Consider the following 22,476-nt stretch of genomic DNA (forward strand, 5'->3'; position numbering starts at 1 on the left):
GATACACTCAAAGTGCCTCTGAAGAGCTTTGAGATCAACCCCAATACCTGAGAAATGCAAGCATAAAACTGCTCTGCCTGACAAAGCTGCACCAACAGTGGTGCCACTTCCTTCAAACAGATCAAGATTACAGGGGTACAAAGAACAAGCAAACTGTGCAAGTCCAGAGCCTACTGTTTGTTTTCAGTCCCAGTAGATCACCAGGGCTTGACCTGTGGAAGAGCCTTCCATGCATGTGTCAAACTGATTGGCCACAGCCAGTCACACTGTGACCTATCTTCTCCAATATGATGTCCTTGGTCATTGTTGACACTGATAGACGGACAAATAAGTTTCATCGCCCCATAAGGCAGCGAGCTGGCAGAAACGTTAGCGCGCCAGGCGAAATGCTTAGCGGTATTTCGTCTGTCGTTACGTTGTGAGTTCAAATTCCGCCGAGGTCGACTTTACCTTTCATCCTTTCGGGGTCGATAAATAAAGTACCAGTTTCGCACTGGGGTCGATGTAATCGACTTAATCCGTTTGTCTGTCCTTGTTTGTCCCCTCTATGTTTAGCCCCTTGTGGGTAGTGAAAAAAAAAAAAAAAAAAAAATAAATAAATTTCATCGCCCCAGAATATTAGGGTATTGAACGCAACACTTCAGAATCAAAATTTTTAGGTGAAGCCTCCCCCAACAATAAAATTTTAATGAGCAAGATTCATCAGTCAAGTCTTTAGGGTTATATTTAGGCAATATCTAGCATATGTTGGGGTACATTTTGGGTTTTTTTTTCTTTCAATACTTTGAAAAAACATTATGACTGGAAAAAAAAATCTTGTTTTTTGTTTTATTTTTTCTTTTCAGTTTGACTCCTCCCTATATGCTTGTCATGATGGTATACATACCCTTGTTCCCATACTGGGGTAGTGGACCTTACTGGCCACCTAATGGCTTTGAGTTTAACTACTGTAAGGATTCGTGGTATTATAATTTACTATATATAAACAACTTATTGGCAGATACTAAACCAACAGTAAGTTCTCTTGACAAGCAAATTACAATAGTAAAAGTATTCTAGCATTTACAATTCTATCATTTTCAGAGTTTCTATGATTGCATTATCTAAGGTGTCCTTTAATTTTCTAAGGGTTGTGATTTAATGGAAATTCACTGTTGTTTCTAGCACATCAAGTATCCATGAAGTAATACTCTCACTCAATTGTTGACGCATTGACTAGTGTTTTTTTTTTTTTTTTGGCATTGCGCTGGTGTAGAGAATACTTGGCAGTATTTAGTCTGGCTATCTGTGCTTTGAGTTCAAATCCCAGAGAGGTCAATATATCTTCCATCCTTTCAACTAATGTTCCATTTAAGCTGTGAGCTGGTGTATGCACACACATTTTGCAAATAGTATGCAAATGCAAAAAGATGTATGCACACAAGATTTTCAAGATGAAATTGAATATTTTTAACCAAAGTAATGAGCTGTATAATTTCATAACAAAACCTTTAAAAAATAACACTTAAAAATGGTGTGCATTCACTTAGGTGATCAATATATATTTCTTTATTGCCCACAAGGGGCTAAACATAGAGGGGACAAACAAGGACAGACAAAGGGATTAAGTCGATTATATCGACCCAGTGCGAAACTGGTACTTTATTTATCGACCCTGAGAGGATGAAAGGCAAAGTCGACCCTGGCGGAATTTGAACTCAGAATGTAACGACAGACGAAATACCGCTAAGCATTTCGTCCGGCGCGCTAAGCATTTGAGTAATGGTTATTTGCATGGATGTAAGTATACTTTGCAAAGAAAGACAAAATTTACACATTAGCAAATTTCTGCACACTCCCACAGCAAAAATAATTAGAGAGAACATGGCTTTCAAAGTTGATAAATGTGAAACGGTAAGTTTATGAGCCAAATCTTTTCTATTTCAGCAGACACTCTAGCTTCTCTTTCTCCTTCCTCTTTATCTCACTTATAAACTAAAAATGTTACCATATTTTCAGATATACAAGTCAACATAATCATATAGTGTAAACATGAAGTGTAAACATTCAAATATTGTCACTATCTTTCCAAATCCTGCTGCATTTTGCATGGAATATTTTATTTTCCAGTCATCTTGCTGTATAATTCGACCTACCTTATTGGTTGGAAATTTTGGTCTGAAAAATTTCACTAGTATGCCAGAGAATTTCATAAATTATTTTCTTTTATATATATATATATATATATATATAAACGGCAAAATGTCTGTGTGTGTGTGTGTGTGTATCCTTTATACAAATCCACAATTTTTCAGTTAGAGAGCTCACACTTTCTATGGTCATTCAAAATCGTCCAAGGGTGGCCGTGCACATCTTTACATTTCCCCAGTCACCCTGCAAAGCCAAGTGACATTTTTGTGAATTTTCTATCCAAAACCCATCAAAATGTCCAAAAGTTGATACGCCAATTGAATGCCAGCTAGCTGTATGTGATTGGTCGGAGATTTGGACAGTACTCGCGTGTATGTGCACACACACGCAGCTGCATATGCATGCACTAGCACTATGACCCAGCGTTGCTGGGTCATATTGCTAGTATATATATATATATGATAATCAAAATAAGCAACAAGGATATCCAGAGGTAATGCAGTACAATCGTTTCATGCGACTCCATTTAATTGAACAATGCAAATATTACATCAATTTTAAAATGCAGAGCAATCTTCAGCTGCATAAAAATATAGAATTTAGTTAAATTTGAAGGATTCATTTGTAAAGTTTTCCTTTTATCCAAAATCACAAAGAGGATAAGTAGATAGACAAAGATTTTGGATAATAAGAGAACTTTACAAATGAATCCTTCGAATTTAACTAAATTCTATATTTTTATGCAGCTGAAGATTGTTCTGCATTATAATATTCAATTAAATGGAGTCGCATGAAACGATTGTACTGCATTACCTCTGGATATCCTTGTTGCTTATTTTGATTATAATCACCCCATTTTGAATTATATGGATAATACCATACTAAATTCTGGTACCTTTAACTTAAGTACCATATTCAACTGAATCTATATTTTACTGAACTTATATCAAATCAAATCAAACTTAAATCAAATCAAATCAAAATAGATGAACATCAATGGAATTTGTATCTTTGTGGTACCAGTGCCGGTGGCACATAAGAAAACCATCCGAACGTGGCCGTAGCCAGTACCGCATCGACTGGCCTCCGTGCTGTGGGCACGTAACAAACACCATCCGATCGTGGCCATTCGCCAGCCTCATCTGGCACCTGTGTCGGTGGCACATAAAAACACCATCCGAGCGTGGCCGTCTGCCAGCCTCGTCTGGCACCTGTGTCGGTGGCACAAAAAAAAAACACCATCCGAGCGTGGCCGTTCGCCAGCCTCGTCTGGCACCTGTGTCGGTGGCACATAAAATCACCCACTACACTCTCGGAGTGGTTGGCGTTAGGAAGGGCATCCAGCTGTAGAAACACTGCCAGATCTGACTGGCCTGGTGCAGCCTTCGGGCTCCCCAGACCCCAGTTGAACCGTCCAACCCATGCTAGCATGGAAAGCGGACGTTAAATGACGATGATGATATATATATATATATATATATATATATATATATATATACACACACACACACAAAAGATTCTAATGAATATACTGAGAGTTCTCAGCTTGTTATACTTGTTCACAGCCTATCAACTAACATTGGTAACAAACAATGGAGAGAATTACAGTTCTCTTCTGATGATTTGGCAATGTTTATATTCAATATCATTAAGTGATCATTAAAGAAAGATATTCAAGCTTAGTCAAGTGCTTAAGATATACATACTTAGTCTCACAAAGAGAGATTTGATGGCAGCCAAAGTAAGATGTGATGTAACATGTTACAAGAATATTATTCAATTGTTGTTTAACCCCTAGATTGACCCTGATTTAATAAACCTAGGATTGTAAGCATTCTCCCCTTTTCAAAGGTATATTAAGTCTGCAATATCCAATGTGTCCTTTCCCATGATGGGTGTGTGTAATTTGATAGCAATTTGGCTGCTATTTCTAACAGATAAACTGAGCAGGTTGATGCTCCCTTGCTGTTTCTGAAGTTACAGGTTAAAATTGATATGCATTTCTTTTATATTTTTCAGTGCGTAGGATGGTCATGGTACTTAGCTAATGACATGCAGTTTTATGTGATCAGTCCTCTCCTTTTAATACCACTTTCTATGTAAGTAAAGCAAATATATTATGATCATGTTGTTGTTATTGAAAGCCTTCCAAACGTGACATCCCAGACATTAGCCCTCAAACATTATCTAATATACGTAATACATTGCCTTTCCTGTTTTTTAAAGAATGCTAGAGTATAATATGAAGGAGAGGGGTTGTTACTTCTAGAAAATTGACTAACCACATGGATAGTCTCTTGTTAATTTGTTTATTATGCTGCTGGGACTGTAGGCATGGCTAGGTGATTAAGTTATGAAGGCTTGGGTTCAAATCCCATTACATGATATATTGGGTAAGTGACTTTACTTGTTAGTTACTGGTTTCTAATGAGCCACTAACTTGTTCACTGCATTTCTAAGGTGAGATTGACAAGGAAGTATCTGTAACAGGGTGCTGAACAAATATCACAAAGAACTTTATTCAAGGAGCACCAGATTTTTCATTTTGCTTCACAATGTTCCTGTTTTTTGTTATATGTATAGACAAAAGATGTATACATGCATACATGTATACATACATACCACATACACACACACACACACACACACACATATCACGGTTACAATGTCCGCTTTTCCATGCTTGCATGAAATTTGTCGAAGCAGATTTCCTATGACCAGATGCCTTTCCATTCACCAACCATCACTTGTTTCCGAGCAAGGTAATATTTTCCCCCAACACTGGACATATTTTCTTGAAAGACTGGTAATGAGTCTAACACATGCCTCAAAAAGACACTGTAAATCTTTAAATGCAAATCTAACCTAATAAATAAAGGAAAAATTAATGGCATGTTGTTCACATTTATTTAGAACTTCCAGAGTTTTCTCAAATAAATATACTACTGGTTACAGTATCCAAATAAAATATCAGGCTTGGTCTGCCCTTTTGGGTCCAGTATACATAATATATAAAGTTATATTAATTTTGATTCTAATTTTTAGTTGCCCTTTTATAACAAATAGTTGGTGGGATTAACATATATATGTAATACACTTGATAGTCTACAAACTGATAAGTATGAGTCAGTTCTTTAATTATTCTTTTACTCTTTCATTCGTTTCAGTCATTTGACTGCAGAGCACCACCTTTAGTCAAACAAGCCTAGTACTTATTCTATCAGTGTCTTTTGAAAAACTGCTAAGTTATGGGGACGTAAACACACCAACATCGGTTGTCAGGCGATGGTGGGAGGACAAACACAGACACACAAACATACACATACACACATATGATGAGCTACTTTCATTTTCTATCTACCAAATCTACTCACATGGCTGTGGTCAACCCAAGACTATAGTAGAAGACACTTGTCCAAGGTGCATGCAGTGGGAGTGAACCCGGAACCATGTGGTTGATAAGCAAGCTACTTACCACACAGCCACTGTTTAATCTATTTTATTTTTTATTTTGTTTTATTTATTTTATGGAATGTATGGTCAATAGAATAATTTCCTCAATGGACATTATCTATCTTAATAGATAATAACTTTTCTTTCTGATCTTCCTTCAGTCTGTCTGAATCACTTTAGTGGGTGTACTCAGCAACATCATAGATTAAATCACAATTCTATCTTGACATGAAACATACAACAGTTAAATGTCCTTACACTATGACCTGATAATATCACACAACCCCTCTCTCTTTCATAGAGGCACTTGTTCCTTCTTGAGCCATGCCTGGCTCATAAGGGCCAGTTTCCTGGTTTCCTTGGCATATAGGTTCCCCACCTGGACGGGACGCTGGTCTAGATGCAGGAGGAAAGAGTGACAGAAAGTTGTGGCGAAAGAGTCAGCAGAAGTTCGCCATTACCTTCTGCCGGAGCTGCATGGAGCTTAGGCGTTTCGCTCATAAACACACACATTGCCCGGTCTGGGATTCGAACCTGCGATCCCTCGACCACAAGTTCGCTGCTCTAACCACTAGGCCATGTGCCTCCACCACAGAGGCACTGATCAATAAAGTAGTAGTTTGTCTGCTTGAATTTATTGCTAGAAAACATATCCCACTCTGTTACAATGTATGCTAATTTTTGCTGAGGTATTCTGGATTTGGTAAGAATAGAATGGCATTTAACACTTCTCAGTCAATAGCATTTTAGTTGATCAAATGAGGGATTGATTAAATAAGAATATAGTTATTTACAATGTGCATCAACTGGTTGTGTCAATCTATTTAAATCACATAGGTGCAGGAGTGGCTGTGTGGTAAGAAGCTTGCTTAGCAACCACACGGTTCTGGGTTCAGTCCCACAGCATGGCACCTTGGGCAAGTGTCTTCTATGATTGCCTCAGGCCGACCAAAGCCTTGTAAGTGGATTTGGTAAATGGAAACTGAAAGAAGCCTGTTGTGTGTGTGTGTCTGTGTGTCTGTCCCCCCGCCATTGCTTGACAACCCATGCTGGTATGTTTACATCCTCATAACTTACCAGTTCAGCAAAAGAGACCAATAGAATAAGTACTAGGCTTACAAAGAATATGTCCTGGGGTTGATTTGCTTGACTAAAGGTGGTGCTCCAGCATGGCTGCAGTTAAATGACTGAAACAAATAAACAAATAAAAGAATGTGTAAAACAGATACAACTCATTTTTGCTATGTGACTATTATATATATATCGATATATATTGACAGTATATTGATATATTGCCAATATTGATATTTGCCATATCAATACTGGGGCAATATTGATATTGCCCCAATATTGATATTGGGGCAATATCAAATAAGGTGTCTTGCTCAAGGACACAATGAATGGTGAAGAATCAAACTCATGATTTTACGATTGTGAGCCGATCACCCCTAACCACTTAGCCATGTGATTTTACATATTTACATACATATAAATGCATACAGACTCTCACACACACATACACATGTATTAAAGAAACTGTTAAACACTTCGAGTATAAATTAGTAACTCTAGTTCGCTGGATTGGCTACTCTCTGGGAATGGTCAAGTGATGTAGGCACTTCCAATGAGACCCCATAAGGATCAAAAACTGATATGGGCTCTTTATCATATTTTTCAGTCAGTTGGTTAATATTAGTCTGGTCTCCATCTTTTGACATGTCCAGCATTCTGTGGAATAGTTCACATCCACTGAGGCACAGAAGCCACCAAACTGCCCCAAGGACAGAATACATCTGAATTGCTCTCACAAACAAGAATACTAAATATGAACCCGACCACTCTCAAAAATTAAGTTTAGAAAATGGAAAAATAATCCAGAATCCTTGTCAGGTACTGGATCGATCCCTGAAAGTTTCATTCGAATCCATCCAGCAGTTCTTGAGATATCTTGTCCATGAACAAACAAACACGACTGAAAACAATACCCCTGCCTTCGCTAAGGCAGAGGTAATAAAGACGTTTTACAGTTGACAGGGTAACCTGAGTGCTAAAGGGTTAATCCTTTAAATGGCTTTATTATTTTCTGTTTTCTCCCATAAAAATTTTCTCCTTAATTAATAAATAATATTCGTTAATTATATTTTCAGGTTTCCTCTCATTGGCTTTGCTATCTTTTTTGCTTTACTTTTGGCTCAAATGCTTTCTGCAGGAATTATTTCAACAACAGAAGATTTACCTCCTGTTATGTTTACTGCCAAATCGTAAGTCCATACTTTCAGTATATCTTTTAATTGGTTTGTTCTCATAGGAAAAGCATTTTCTACAGCATAACTGGTAATAATCATTTCTGTTATAGGTACGAGGCCTGAAATTTGGGCAGGAGGAGACTAGTTGATTACATCAACTCCTGTGTCTCACTGGTATTTAATTTATCAACCCCGAAAGGATGAACAGCAAAGTCAACTTTGATGGAATTTGAACTCAGAACATACTGGCAGACAAAATACTGCTAAGCATTTTGATCGTCGTGCTAATGATTCTTATTTCTTTATTGCCCACAAGGGGCTAAACGTAGAGGGGACAAACAAGGATAGACAAATGGATTAAGTCGATTATATCGACCTCAGTGCGTAACTGGTACTTATTTAATCAACCCCGAAAGGATGAAAGGCAAAGTCGACCTCGGCGGAATTTGAACTCAGAACGTACCAGCAGACGAAATACCACTAAGCATTTCGCCCGGCCTGCTAACGATTCTGTTAGTTCACCACCTTGGTTAAAATAACAAACAAAAATAACAGTGACATGAGTAAGATCTGAGCAGTTAATGAATAAGTTTGAGAGATTTAAGGGTAATAGAACCACAACCACATGTGAGAAAAGGGAGTTTCATAACCATTGGTATTGGTAAGAAGTTTGCTTCCCAAACACATTACTTCAGGTTCAGTCCCACTGCATGGTACCTTGAGCAAGTGGGCCAACCAAAGACTTGTGAGTGGTTTTGGTAGACAGAAACTGAAAGAAGCCCATTGGATATGTGTGTGTGTGTGTGCTCGATGACTGGCATCCATGCTAGCGAGGTGCAAAGAGTACCATACGAATGTGATCATTTGACAGAGCGGCTAACCGGCTTCCGTGTCAATGACACATAAAAGGCACTATTCAAGTGTGATCATTACCAGTGTCGCCTTACTGGCACTTGTGCCCGTGCTAGTAGGGTGCTAAGAGCACCATCCAAGTGTGATCGTTGCCAGAGCAGCCAACTGGCTTCCGTGCCAGTGGCACGTAAAAGGGCACCATTTGAGTGTGATCGTTACCAACATCGCTTTACTGGCCCCCATGCCGGTGGCATGTAAAAAGCACCCACTACACTCTCAGAGTGGTTGGCATTAGGAAGGACATCCAGCTGTAGAAACTCTGCCAGATCAAGATTGGAGCCTGGTGCAGCCATCTGGTTCGCCAGCCCTCAGTCAAAACCGTCCAACCCATGCTAGCATGGAAAGTGGACATTAAACGATGATGATGATGATATATATATCTGTGTGTGTGTCGTTGTGTATGAGTTTGTCCTCCACTGCCAACTGACAACCAATATTGATGTGTTTATGCCCCTGTAACTTAGCAGTTCAGCAAAAGTGACTGATCCACTTAAATTTTTATGCTCTCCAATGCCATTCACTGTTTACTTGCATATCAAGCTGCTCCTGAAAAAAGGAGACATAATAAGTACCAAGTTTTATAAAAATAAGTTCTGGGGGTTGATTCATTTCATAAACATCTTCAAGGTGGTGCTCCAGCATAGCCGTAGCCTAATGACTAAAACATATAAAAGATACAAAACAATCCTGAGAGTTATATTCAAGAAAGAATATGAGTGGAGACTGAACATCCACCACTGGTTTCTAAACCTTTTGAAGTCCTAAAATATAGATATAGGCATAGGAGTGACTGTGTGGTAAGTAGCTTGCTTACGAACCACATGGTTCCGGGTTCAGTCCCACTGTGTAGCACCTTGGGCAAGTGTTTTCTACTATAGCCTCAGGCCGACCAGAGCTTTGTCAGTGGATTTTGTAGACGGAAACTGAAAGAAGCCTGTCGTATATATGTATATATATATATAAAAATGGATGTATGTATGTGTGTGTGTGTGTATATGTTTGTGTGTCTGTGTTTGTCCCCCCAACATCACTTGACAACTGATGCTGGTGTGTTTACGTCCACATAATTTAGCGGTTCGGCAAAAAAGACCGATAGAATAAGTACTAGGCTTTCAAAGTATAAGTTCTGGGGTCGATTTGCTCAACTAAAGGCAGTGCTCCAGCAAGACCACAGTCAAATGACTGAAACCAGTAAAAGAGTAAAAAAGAGAAAGAGTATATGTGATGCACTTTAAAAAAGTATTATTTGTAAAAATATTGTAAAAAAATTTTAAGATATTAACTAGATTATGGCTGGGAAATAATAGTTTACTCAAAGTAACTGCCCTCAGCTTCCATCACAGCTCAAGACAGCTCCAGAATCTGGTGTGTGTATTCCTCATTGTGTCCCTGGGAAGATATAATATAATAATAATGAAATTATTGTATACAGTGCTCAGATGCACCACAACTTGTCAAAAGTGCATATAAAGCATATGCAGTAATGTACAAATGTCTGGAAAGTGAACAGTGTATGAGTCAGATACATGCTTGTGTGTGTATGGAGGGGAGAAAATCAGGTGTAGTGTTGGCGAATCTCAGGAAGCATGGAAGTTTTGAAGGATGCAGTGCTCTGACAACTAACAACTGAAGCCGGCAGTTTGTTCCATGCTTCAGCAATTCTTAGCATGAAAAAATGTTTCCGAAAGTGATGGGAGTTGTGCTGTTTTCTGACTTTGTAAACATGTCCACGGGTGTTAGACAGGTGGAGTTTGAAAAGGTGCTCAGAGTTATTGTTAGTAAGATGGTTAATAATTTTATGGGTGTCTGCCAAGTCAGCTGCCAGACATCGGAGTTTCAATGTATCCATGCTCAGGGAAGTAAGACATTCAGAATATGGCAAATGCCTGATGGAGAGTATTCTCTTGGTTGTACATCACTGTTAGTCTTTACCACCAGCTTGGCCTTGGTATTACAGGCAGAGTGGTTGGTGTCTTTCTGAGCCACACCCCAAACATAGTAATTAATGAGATTACAACTGGAGTAATTAGAAGGCCAGAAATTGGGGCTGGTGAAGTCATACAAATTCTCCACCACCACTAACCACCATCATCAATACTGTCACATCATTGTCTGTCGTGGGCAGAATTCTTAGTACACTGGACAAAATGCTTAGAGGTATTCCATCCATCTTTACATTTTGAGAGTTCAAATTCCACTGAGGTAAACTTTACCTCTCGTCCTTGATAAAATAAGTACTACTTGAGCACTGGGGTCAATGTATTTGACTTAACTCCATCCCTGAAATTGCTGGGCTTGTGCCAGAATTTGAAACTATTATTATTATTATTATTATATTATTATTATCATCATCATGAGGGTGCATGGCCTAGTGTTAGGATGTTGCACTCATGATCGCAAGATTGTGGAGTCATGTTATGGTGGTGGTGGTGGTGGAAGCATGTATTTTGATGTTGGTCACTGTCACTGTGATGTTTTCATAGGAGCCACCAGCTCAACTCTGATCGACTTAATTTTTGGGTTGAGTCAGTGGATCAATATAGCTTCTTTTATATGTAGATTTCCAGTGTTTCTATCTGAGACCAGAATGGAGGCGTCTATCTCTTTAGTGATGTTGCTGCATCTAGTCAGGTGCTTGAGGAAAGAAGACAAGTTAGACTGCTTCCTTATGGGGATAGGCCTTTGTGCCTGAAATATAAAGATTTTTGTAAAACTGCTTAGGCCTTTTATCTTTCTTACTCCTACCATCACTCTCTCCTTTGAATTTTTTACATACCACGCCAGATTATTTCCCCCAGATTTCACACACAATTCACAATTTCCTCCTCTCTGTTGCAATAGATACCTGTCCACATCACTTTTGGAGTGTGGAGCCCTTTGTAGTATCATCATTTTCTTGATCTTTCTATCAAACTCCTTAAGTTCATCACTTCTCCACTCTATCACACTAGTGATTACCTTAGAACTGCCTTTTCTTTCATTTGGTCTGTTTCCAGGATGCCTAATTGCTCACACCCATTGTTGTTAATCTCCTCCATAACTTGCCCATCTCATATATTTCCTTCCATCTTATCAATTTTTTTTTACCTCTCTTCAGTAGTAGCACCCACATATTTTCATGCCAAATTTCATTCCTATGGGTATGCTGAATGTATGAATTATCTGAACAGGGGAATCTGTCAGTTTTCCCAAATTGTTTTAGATCACCCATGAACAGCAGGTAGTTTATCTTAAACTTATGTCCTGCCCTCTTATAACCAGCATTTGCCCTTCTAAACCCAAAAGAATGTGGAACCATATGCATTACAAACAGCTTATTATTATCATTATTATTATTATTATTATTATTATTATTATTATTATTAAATTCCGCCAAGCTCAACTTTGCCTTTCATCCTTTTGGGGTTGATAAAATAAGTACCAGTTGAGCACTAGGGTCAATGTAATCAACTTACCCACTCCCCTGAAATAACTGGCCTTGAGCCAAAATCTGAAATCATTATTATTATTATTATCATTATTATTATTATTATTATTATTGAGTGAGAGAGCAGTGCATCCTATCAAAGTGACACAGAGGTAAAATATATGAAGTCCAGCATACCCATCATGACTACCTGTCTGATAAGGGTACACTAGGCACATGCATCACAACCATATGTGCAACATGGTGATCCCATATCAAGATAAACGGTGCATGACTTTGCAGGGGGTGGGCCTAGTTAGAATTTTCATCAGGTCAAGTAGCCCATCTCACTCAAAAAGTCCCTGAATAAGAATTGTTTAAGGATGTTGAACAAAACATCCATGTTTCCAGAGGTGAATTATTCAAACCCCAAAGAATTCCAATCAACACATGGCTATGATGCTCCCCCACTACTTCTGCTTGTGATCAGAGATGCACATATCGTCAGCCACTAAGGGACATGCTTAACTGGTTAAGGTCAAACAACTGACAAGCAAATCTGTGGAATTTAGCAGAATATTTGCTGTTAGCCCATCTTTTATATTAAGACAAAACAATGTACATAGCACTCCCAATCAGTTAAGATCAGAAGCCATGAGAGCCACTGCCTGATACTGCATCAGGGCATTTTACTATGATTATTATTATTATTATTATTAAGGCAGCAAGCTGACGCGCCTGTTAGTTCACCAGGCAAAATGATTAGCAGCATTTCGTCCATCCTTACTTTCTGAGTTCAAAATTCCACCAAGGTCAACTCCGTCTTTCACCCTTTCAAGGTTGATAAAATTAGTACCAGTTGAACACTGGAGTCGAAGAAATCAATTTAACCCCTGCCCCAATCTTGCTGACCTTGTGCCAAAATTTGAAACCATTATTATTACTACTACTACTACTACTACTACTACTACTACTACTACTACTACCAAGGCAGTGAGCTGAAATGCTTGGAGTTCAAAGACTTTGCCTTGTATTCTTTCAGGGTCGATAAATTAAGTACCAGTGAAACACGGGGTCAATAAAATCGACTAGTCCCCTCCCTCCAAATTTCAGGCCTTGTGCCTTTAGTAGAAAAGATCATCATCATCATCATCGTTATTATTATTATTATTATTATCATTATTATTATTATTATTATTATCATTATTATTATATTATTATTATTATTATCATTATTATTATTATTATTATTATCATTATTATTATTATTATTATTCCATTTCAGAATAAGCTTTGCATATTTTCAACATATCTATGTCAAACCATACACTCGTATTGGGCCCTATATTATTGGAATGCTGTATGGTTATTATCTAAGCCGAAATAAATGTAAAATGAACATAAATAAGGTAAGTTGCCAAATAAATTCTCTATTTGTTTCATGAAAAATATGGATGGTATGATTTTCTTGCCTAAATTAGGATGTACTGCATACACACACACACAATAAATTTTTAACTGCAGAAACCCTTCAACCCACCTTCTGAGAGAATGGTGCCTCACCAAATATATATGTGTGTATGTGAGAGAGAGAGAGAGAGAGAGAGTAATATTAAATCAAATGCTATTCCCATTCTTATTCAAGGTGTTACCCATACAAGTGAGTGAAGCAGAAGAAATTTCAACCTTAAGATAAATGTGTATAGAAATTTGATCTTATATAAATCAACTAAATGCACATAACTACTGCATCAAAGGACACTTATCTAGCAGAAGTGTGTCCGAATGGATTATGAAGAAAATACTTCAATAAATAAATTTTGAAGCTGTATAATTCTCCGTTCATTACATCTTTATTATACACACAGGCAGACAGACAGATGCAGACATAGCAGTGTAGTTAAAGAATTTGTGTGTCAGCATGTGGATTTAGGTTTAGTCTAACTATACCATATTTCTTGGGCAAGTGTCATCTACTATAGCCCCATGCCCTGTGAGTTGATTTGATAGACAGAAACTGAAAGAGGCCTGAAGAGTGTGTGTGTGTATGTATGTATATGTGTGCATATATATATATATATATATATATATATATATATATATATATATATATGTATGTATGTGTATGCTCTTTACTCTTTTACTCTTTTACTTGTTTCATTTGACTGCGGCCATGCTGGAGCACTGCCTTTAATCGACCAACTCAACCCCGGGACTTATTCTTTGTAAGTCCAGTACTTAGTCTATCCGTCTCTTTTGCCGAACCACTAAGTGACGGGGGATGTAAACACACCAGCATCGGTTGTCCAGCAATGCTAGGGAACAAACACAGACACACAAACATACACGCACACACACATATATATATATATATACATATATACGACGGGCTTCTTTCAGTTTCCGTCTACCAAATCCACCCACAAGGCTTTGGTTGGCCCGAGGATATAGTAGAAAACACTTACCAAAGGTGCCACGCAGTGGAACTAAACCCAGAACCATGTGGTTGGTAAGCAAGCTACTTACCACACAGCCACTACTGTGCCTATATATATATATATATATATATATATTATTCAAAAGAATTCCAACTCTGTCTGTTTTTTATGTTTTATTTATATTCTTTATAATATTAATGTAGAATGTAGAATATAGAATATATAGTATATATATAGTAAAATGAAATGAAGTATTGATTGTCTTATTGAATAGATGAAATATTGAATATCAAATATTAAAGGACTAGTATACTTCCTTGCATTAGAGCAGTCTTCAAGGTCCCAGGTTGTGATAGGAGTGTTTCAACTCCTGTCACAACCTGGGACCTTCAGATGGTGATTTTTACATGCTACTGGCACGGGGCTCATAACTACAATTTCCATTTGATTTGATTCTGATATTGCTGTTGATGTTGATGTACTTGACTAAATAGGTCTCCTCAAGCATGGCATGTCACCCTACAATTCAAGGTACTTTTGAGTGGGCTGGTTATGTGACACTGGTGTAGGTTACAGCTGTGGACACCTCCAGAAGTCTTGGTCTTTTGTCATTGCCTCTGTGAGGTCCAAAGTTCGAAGGTCATGCTTCACTACTTCATTCCATATCTTCCTGGGCCTCCCTCTATCCCAGATATATATATATAAAAACACCTTTTTATATACCTGTCTTCATCTTCTGTTTTTCTGTAAATTTCAATTATATATGTACACACATATGCATATGTGTATAACATATGTGTGTGTGTGTGTAGGTGTGTGTATGTTTGTGTGTAATTTTATATTGATATCAGGATTGTAGATGAGCATCACCATCATACAAGCAATGTTGTTCAATATGCTTTATTATTGAAAAATACCATCTTGCTTGGAAATAGGTGAGGGTTGGTGACAAGGAGAGCATCTGGTCATAGAAAATTTGTTTCAATAGATTTCCGTCTGACCCATGTGAAAATGGGAAAAAATGGACTTTAAATGATGATGATGTTGACAATGAAGAGGATTATGATGATGTTGATGTTTTTCTGATGATATAAAATAAGTCATCATCATCGTCATCATCATTTAACGTCCATTGTCCATGCTGGCATGGGTTGCATGGTTTGACCAGGGCTGGGAAGCTGGAAGACTACACCAGACCAGACTCCAGATTTCTACAGCTGGATGTCCTTCCTAACACCGGTCACTCTGAGAGTGTAATAGATACTTATATATGCCACCAGCATGGATACCATTTGCATGGCACTAGAATCTGTCACAACTGCAATTTTACTTGGCTTGATAGATCTTCTTCTCAAGCACAACATGATGTCAGAGGTCTTTATCATTTGTCATTGCCCCCATGAAGCCCAACACTCAAAAGGAGCTTTTCATGTGCCATGGGATTCGGCCACCTTGCCTCCATAAAACCCAATGCTCGAGAGGTGCTTTTTACATGCCACCAGCACAGGTGCCAATTATGTGACTCCAGCATTGGCTGCGACCACAATTTCACTTGGCTTGCTGGATATTCTCATGACTACAATTTGACTTGGCTTGCAGTGTCTTCTCAAAAGTTATTACTTCTACCTTAGTGAAGCCAGAGGTATTGTTTTCAGTTGTGTTTGTTTGTCCATGAACAAGATATCTCAAGAACCTCTGGATGGATTCAGATGAAGCTTTCAAGGATGTTTGGCCTCGTGACTGGCACAAACTGAATAGATTTTGGAATCAATCCAGTACCAGACAAGGATTCTGGATTATTTTTCCGTATTTTTTACTTAATTTGTGAGAGCAGTTAGGTTCATTTTTAGCATTCTCGTTTGTGAGAGCAGTTGAGTTTTATTCAGATATTCTCATTTTAAAAATCATCTCCAGCTAATCGTTGAGAGGACATTGGTGTTGCCTTGGCAGAGGTTTGCGCCCCCTGAGCGCTCTTGATTATTCAGTGCTATCAGAAAATTTCAGTCTTTTAAATTGTTTATACTCACTAAATAACAACATGTGCCATCACTAGTTTAGTGAAGCCCACTGTTGATTTTATGTTTAATTATGTTGAATTGAATTTACCATATTTGACGGCATATTAGACGCACCCTCATTTTAGCAGGTCAAATTCAGGAAAAAAAAGTTTTAAGTGTATATCGCAGCCTAACAATTTACGGTAGATTGCTTTGATTTTTACGATAATTCGTATTTTAAAGTAATAATACTGGTAATAATAATAATAATAATACTAGCAATAAAATAATGATGCATGAGTACGGAAAATATCATTAAGGCGTTAGCGTAGGTAGAAATACTTATCGTAAGCTAGGTTAGTGAGCGTCTGGGAGAAGATTAGCCTACGGGAGGGTCTTGACTTCGCATATTAGACGCAGGGCGATTTTTTGAGCCAAATTTTTTGGAAAAAAGTGCGTCTTATATGCCGTCAAATACGGTAATCAATATGTTTACTTCCTGTTTCTTAATGTTAACTGAAAGAAACTAAAGTCTCCCCACTAGATCCACCAGTATTTGTATGTTTACTTCAGTTATCAAAGTATTTCTTCTTTTCAGTATGTCTGTGCCATGATCTGGTTGATGGCAACTTCAAATGCTATAACTGTCCTTTATGGCTTATATAATATTTACAATGGTGATGGAGTTACTGAAGGAACAATCTCTTTATATACAGCAGTCCATCGCAATGTCTGGGCTGTAAGTGTTGGTTGGGTAATCTATGCCTGCTGTACAGGATATGGAGGTAAGTTATACATCTTATCAAGTATAAACATTGAACTAAATTAAAGTAAGTTTTAGCACTTTATAACCCAGGATAGTAAAAAAATATATGCAAACCATCCTATTAACAGACCTATGCAAGCTTCTTCCTATCATAGATTTGTGCTTATAAAAGTGTGTGTGTATGTGAATGTTTTGCTAGTACTTTGCCATGACTTCCTGTGACAGTTGTAAACAAGTGTCACTGTCGTGCAAGCAGTGTCGTTTATTTCCAATTCTTCATGAAGACATGCCTGGCCATGGTGAATATTACCTTACTCAGAAATGTGTGAGAGTTAGTGACAAAAAGAACATTCAGCTTTAGAAAAAATCTGTCTCAATAAAATCCATCAAACTCATACAAGAATGGAAGCATGGACATTAGACAATGATGATGATGATGATGATGATGATGAAAAGTTTTATTTTCATATTTAGTGTGCAAGTTTCTTATTGTGAACTTGGGTATTGAAGCATATTTTGTTGTATCTCAGGAGGGTCATTATGCCAATAATAAACACTCACTGGTTCTATTTCACTTTTTATATTGTTATCAGTCAAACAGACCTGGAATTAGAAAGGGCATGTCAATGGTGATGTTATGAATGATGGCAAAAAAGACTTTGACAAACCTAACTGATTGATTGATTCATTCATACATTGACTGAACAACAAATCAAACAATTGGTTAGTTAATTGGTCAAATGTTTAATTAATTGACTGATAATAATAAAAGAAGTGAATAAGAGCGTGGCCGTTTGCCAGCCTCGTCTGGCACCTGTGTCGGTGGCACATAAAAAGCACCCACTACACTCACGGAGTGGTTGGCGTTAGGAAGGGCATCCAGCTGTAGAAACACTGCCAGATCTGACTGGCTTGGTGCAGCCTTCGGGCTTCCCAGACCCCAGTTGAACCGTCTAACCCATGCTAGCATGGAAAGCGGACGTTAAACGATGATGATGAATAAGAACCAGTACATGTGTTTACTATTTGCATAATGACTTCCCTGAGATACAACAAAAGTTAAAAATGATTTTTTTTTAAAGCCCAATGTTCTCTACTTGGAAATTGAAAGTAAAGAGTTTTATTTATTTTGTTTTTATTGTAGGTTTTGTGAATACAATTTTATCATGGAAAGCCTTTATTCCACTGAGCCGTCTCACATACTGTGCTTACTTAGTCCATCCAGTTGTGATATACCTGTTCTATTTAAACCAAAAGTATCCACTTTTCATCACAAACTTTAATATTGTAAGTAAATATTTGATCTTATACAAAAATTGAGCTAATGATTTTTTTTAAAACAGCAAGTGGAATTTAGAAGACATAAATGAAGTGAGTTCATGGCTCGCAGGACATCCTGCTGTGCTAACCTTGGATCGTAGGGCGATCTGCTGTGCTTGAGGAGACCTATTGAGTCAAGTACATCAACATCAAAAAATCAAATGGAAATTGTAGTTGTGATACCCGTGCCGGTGGCACATTGGGCCTCACAGAGGAAATGAAGAAAGACTGAGATCTCTGGAGATATGCTGCGACTGTGAAGACCCAACAAATGAAGTGAGTTCATGGCTCGCAGGACGGCCTGCTGTGCTAACCTTGGATCGTAGGGCGACCTGCTGTGCTTGAGGAGACCTATTGAGTCAAGTATGTCAACATCAACATCAAAATAAAAATCAAATGGAAATTGCAGTTATGATACCCGTGCCAGTGGCACATAAAATGCACCATCCGAATGTAGCCGATGCCAGCATCACCTGACTGGCATCTGTGTTGGGAACATGTAAAAAGCACCAACTGATCGTAGCCATTTGCCAGCCTCCTCTAGCCCCTGGTTGCTGCCAGTGCCATGTAAATGGTAGCTATGCATCATAGTCATGGCACTGCTGGTGCCATATGAATGGCACCCATGAATCGTAATCATGGTCATTGCCAGTGTCATCTAAATGACATCCATACTGGTGGCACATAAAAGTACCTATTACACTCCTGGAGTGGTTGCTGTTAGGAAGGGCATCCAGCTGTAGAAACGATGCCAAATCAGACTGGAACCTGGTGCAGCTCTCTGGCTTATTAGCTCCAGTCAAACCATCTAACCCATGCCAGCATGGAGAGTGGATGTTAAATGATGATGATGATGATGATGATGATGAGCATTCCAGTTGATCTGATATCTGATCAATTAACATGCATGTAACTGAGCACTCCACAGACAAGCATACCCTTAACATAATTCTCAAGGAGATTCCATGTAACACAGAATGTTACAAAGCTGACCACACTGAATTACAGAGACCCTCCCTAGTGAAGAATGTACCTCCCAGCATAGACAAGGTATTAGTGACTCTAGACTCCAGGCCAGAAAGATGCCAAAGAGCAGACCAATCCAGAAAAGAAAGATTTGGAAGCTTAAGGACCCTTCATATGGTCAGAGATTTAGAAACATCCTAATTAAGAAATTTGATTAGAGGAAAGAGGAGCTACAGACTTGTGATGTAAAGGGCAACTGAGAATTTCATAAGCCAAATTTGCAGCTGGTGCAAAGTCCCATCCAGACCTAAGGTGATGTGGTGGTGAAACAATGCTGTAGGTAAGGCCATTAGTGCAAAGAAACAGGTCTGAAAGTGTTGGGGTAGCAGGGAACTGTTTAACATAGCTAGAAGGGAAGCTATGAGACAGGTATATCTAGCCAAGGGAGAAGCAGAAAAGAAGTTTACCTGTGTTCAGCAATGTGAGGACCAAAGACTTGAAGTGTTTTGGATTGCAAGACAGTGTGTGAGAAAAAATTGTGATGTCATAGGAGAGAAATGTGTCTGCATGGATGATGGTGCACTTGCATTTAATGATTCTGCAAAGAAAGAGGCTTGGAAATGCCATTATGAAAGACTGCTGAATGTGGAGAATGAATAGGAGGAGGAGAGTCTGTGAAATGTTGACCAAGTTGAGGGACAAGCTATCCGAATTGACAGTACCTTGGTAGATAAAGCAATTAAGGATATGAAGACAGAGAAACTTCTGACCCATCAGGAATCACTACAAAGGTGCTTAAAATATCTGGTGGTGTGGATTTTGGTCTAGTCACCCTTATCGTAAATCAGGTGGTTCACGAAGGAGTCATACCCCATGACTGGTGTAGCAGCACCATAGTCAACTGCTACAAAGCAAAAAGTGATGCCTTTGATAGAAATAATTACAGAGATATCAAATTGTTGGATCAGGTGATGAAAGTTATAGAGAGGGTCATAGCCCAACTAATTAGGGAGAGGGTTAGTCTAGATGAGATGCATTTTGGTTTTGTGCCAGGGAGAAGCACCACTAATGCTATATTTCTGGTAAGGTAGCTGCAGGTGAAATACATAGCCAAAGATAAAACTCTGCACTTGGCTTTTGTTGACTTGAAGAAAGCCTTTGACAGGGTCCCCTGATCCCTTATCTGGTGGTTAATACAGAAACTAAGGACAGACAAGTGGTTGGTGAAAGCTGTCAAGCCATGTGCAGGAGGATGCTGTCAGTAAGGTGAGGATTGGCAATGAGCACAGTGAAGAATTCAGGGTACAAGTAGAAGTTCACCAAGGATTGGTCCTCAGCCCCTTCTTGTTCATCATAGTTCTCCAGGCAATAACAGGGGAATTTAAAACAGGCTGCCCCTGGGAGTTCCTTTATGCTTTTGACCTTGTTCTTATAGTTGAATTACTACCTGAACTAGAGAAGAGGTTCCAGGTATGGAAGCAAGGTCCAGAATCAAGGGGCCTTAGAGTTAACCTAGCAAAAACCAAAGTCTTAGTAAGTAGGAGGGCAGTCAAATTACGAATCCTTCAGGTAGATCGCCCTGCTCAATCTGTAGAAAAGCGTAGGTAGAAACTCCATAAGAAGTACCTGGCGTAAGCTATGGACACATAAGAGGTGTAGTAATATCAAAGGTTATCAGGGAAAATAGCTTTTGTGTGTGGAAGATGCACAGGTTCAATAAACGGCAAAATGTACAGAAAATAGACTCCATCAACTGTCAGTGGGGTAAGCAAGAAGTAGTAGATAGCTTCCATTATCTAGGCGACCAAGTTAGCAGTGGAGGGGGATGATCCAAGAGTGTGGCTTTGAGAATAAGATTAGGCTGGGCAAAGTTCAGAAAGCTCCCACCTCTGCTGGCAACAAAGGGCCTCTCCCATGGAATGAAAGGCAGATTGTATGATGCCTGTGTGTGAACACCTATGCTACACAGCAGTGAAACATGGCCTGTGATAGCTGAGAACATACATAGGCTTGAAAGAAATGAAGCCAGTATGCTTCACTGGATGTGCAATGTCAGTGTGCATGTACAACAGAGTGTAAGCATCTTGAGAGAAAAGTTTGGTATAAGAGGCATCGGATGTGGTGTGTAAGAGAGACGACTGCACCGGTATGGTCATGCGATGCACATGGACAAGGACAGCTGTCTAAAGAAGTGCTGATCTCTAACTGTGGAGAGAATCTGTGGAAGAGGTAGACCCAGGAAGACATGGGATGAGGTGGTGAAGCATGATCTTTGAACTCTAGGCCTCAAAGAGGCAATGATTAGTGACTAAGACCTTTGGTGGTATGCTGTGCTTGAGAAGACCTGTCAAGCCAAATAAAATTGCAGCCGTGGCAGATAATGGTATCATGCAAATGGCACCTGTGCCAGTGGCACATAAAAGCACCCATTACACTCTCAGAGTGGTTAGTGTTAGGAAGGGCATCCAGCTTTAGAAATCATGCCAAATCAGACTAGAGCCTGGTGCAGTTTTCCAGTTTGCCAGCCCAAGTCAAACTATCCAACCCATGCCAGCATGGACGACAAACGTTAAATAATGATGATGATGATGATGATAATGTACAGCACGTTTTTGCCAGCTGAGTGGACTGGAGCAATGTGATGTAAAGTGTCTTGCTTAAAAACAAAACACACCACTGGGTACCAAACTCACAACCTAACAATCTTGAGTCAAATACTCAAACTACTTACTCACACACCTTCACTTAAAAAACATTAGAAATATTGTTAGAAACAAAGTATGAAAGTATTTATTAGAATTTTAGCTATTCTATGACTGCTGAATGTGTAGAATGAATAGGA

The 22,476-nt window shown here is 38.7% G+C and overlaps 1 protein-coding gene across 1 annotated transcript in view; it reads left to right on the plus strand.

Moving 5' to 3' along the window:
• The window catches only part of LOC115217117 (nose resistant to fluoxetine protein 6-like), a 48,879-nt gene that overhangs the window by 25,339 nt on the left and 1,064 nt on the right, over positions 1-22,476 (plus strand). The window contains exons 9-14 of the mRNA XM_029786721.2: positions 846-1,014; positions 4,150-4,229; positions 7,731-7,844; positions 13,433-13,556; positions 17,181-17,367; positions 18,493-18,635. Of these exons, the coding sequence (XP_029642581.1) occupies positions 846-1,014; positions 4,150-4,229; positions 7,731-7,844; positions 13,433-13,556; positions 17,181-17,367; positions 18,493-18,635 (817 nt within the window). The remainder of the gene's footprint in view (positions 1-845; positions 1,015-4,149; positions 4,230-7,730; positions 7,845-13,432; positions 13,557-17,180; positions 17,368-18,492; positions 18,636-22,476) is intronic.

Source organism: Octopus sinensis, linkage group LG1, assembly GCF_006345805.1.
Source record: "Octopus sinensis linkage group LG1, ASM634580v1, whole genome shotgun sequence".
NCBI lineage: Eukaryota > Metazoa > Mollusca > Cephalopoda > Octopoda > Octopodidae > Octopus > Octopus sinensis.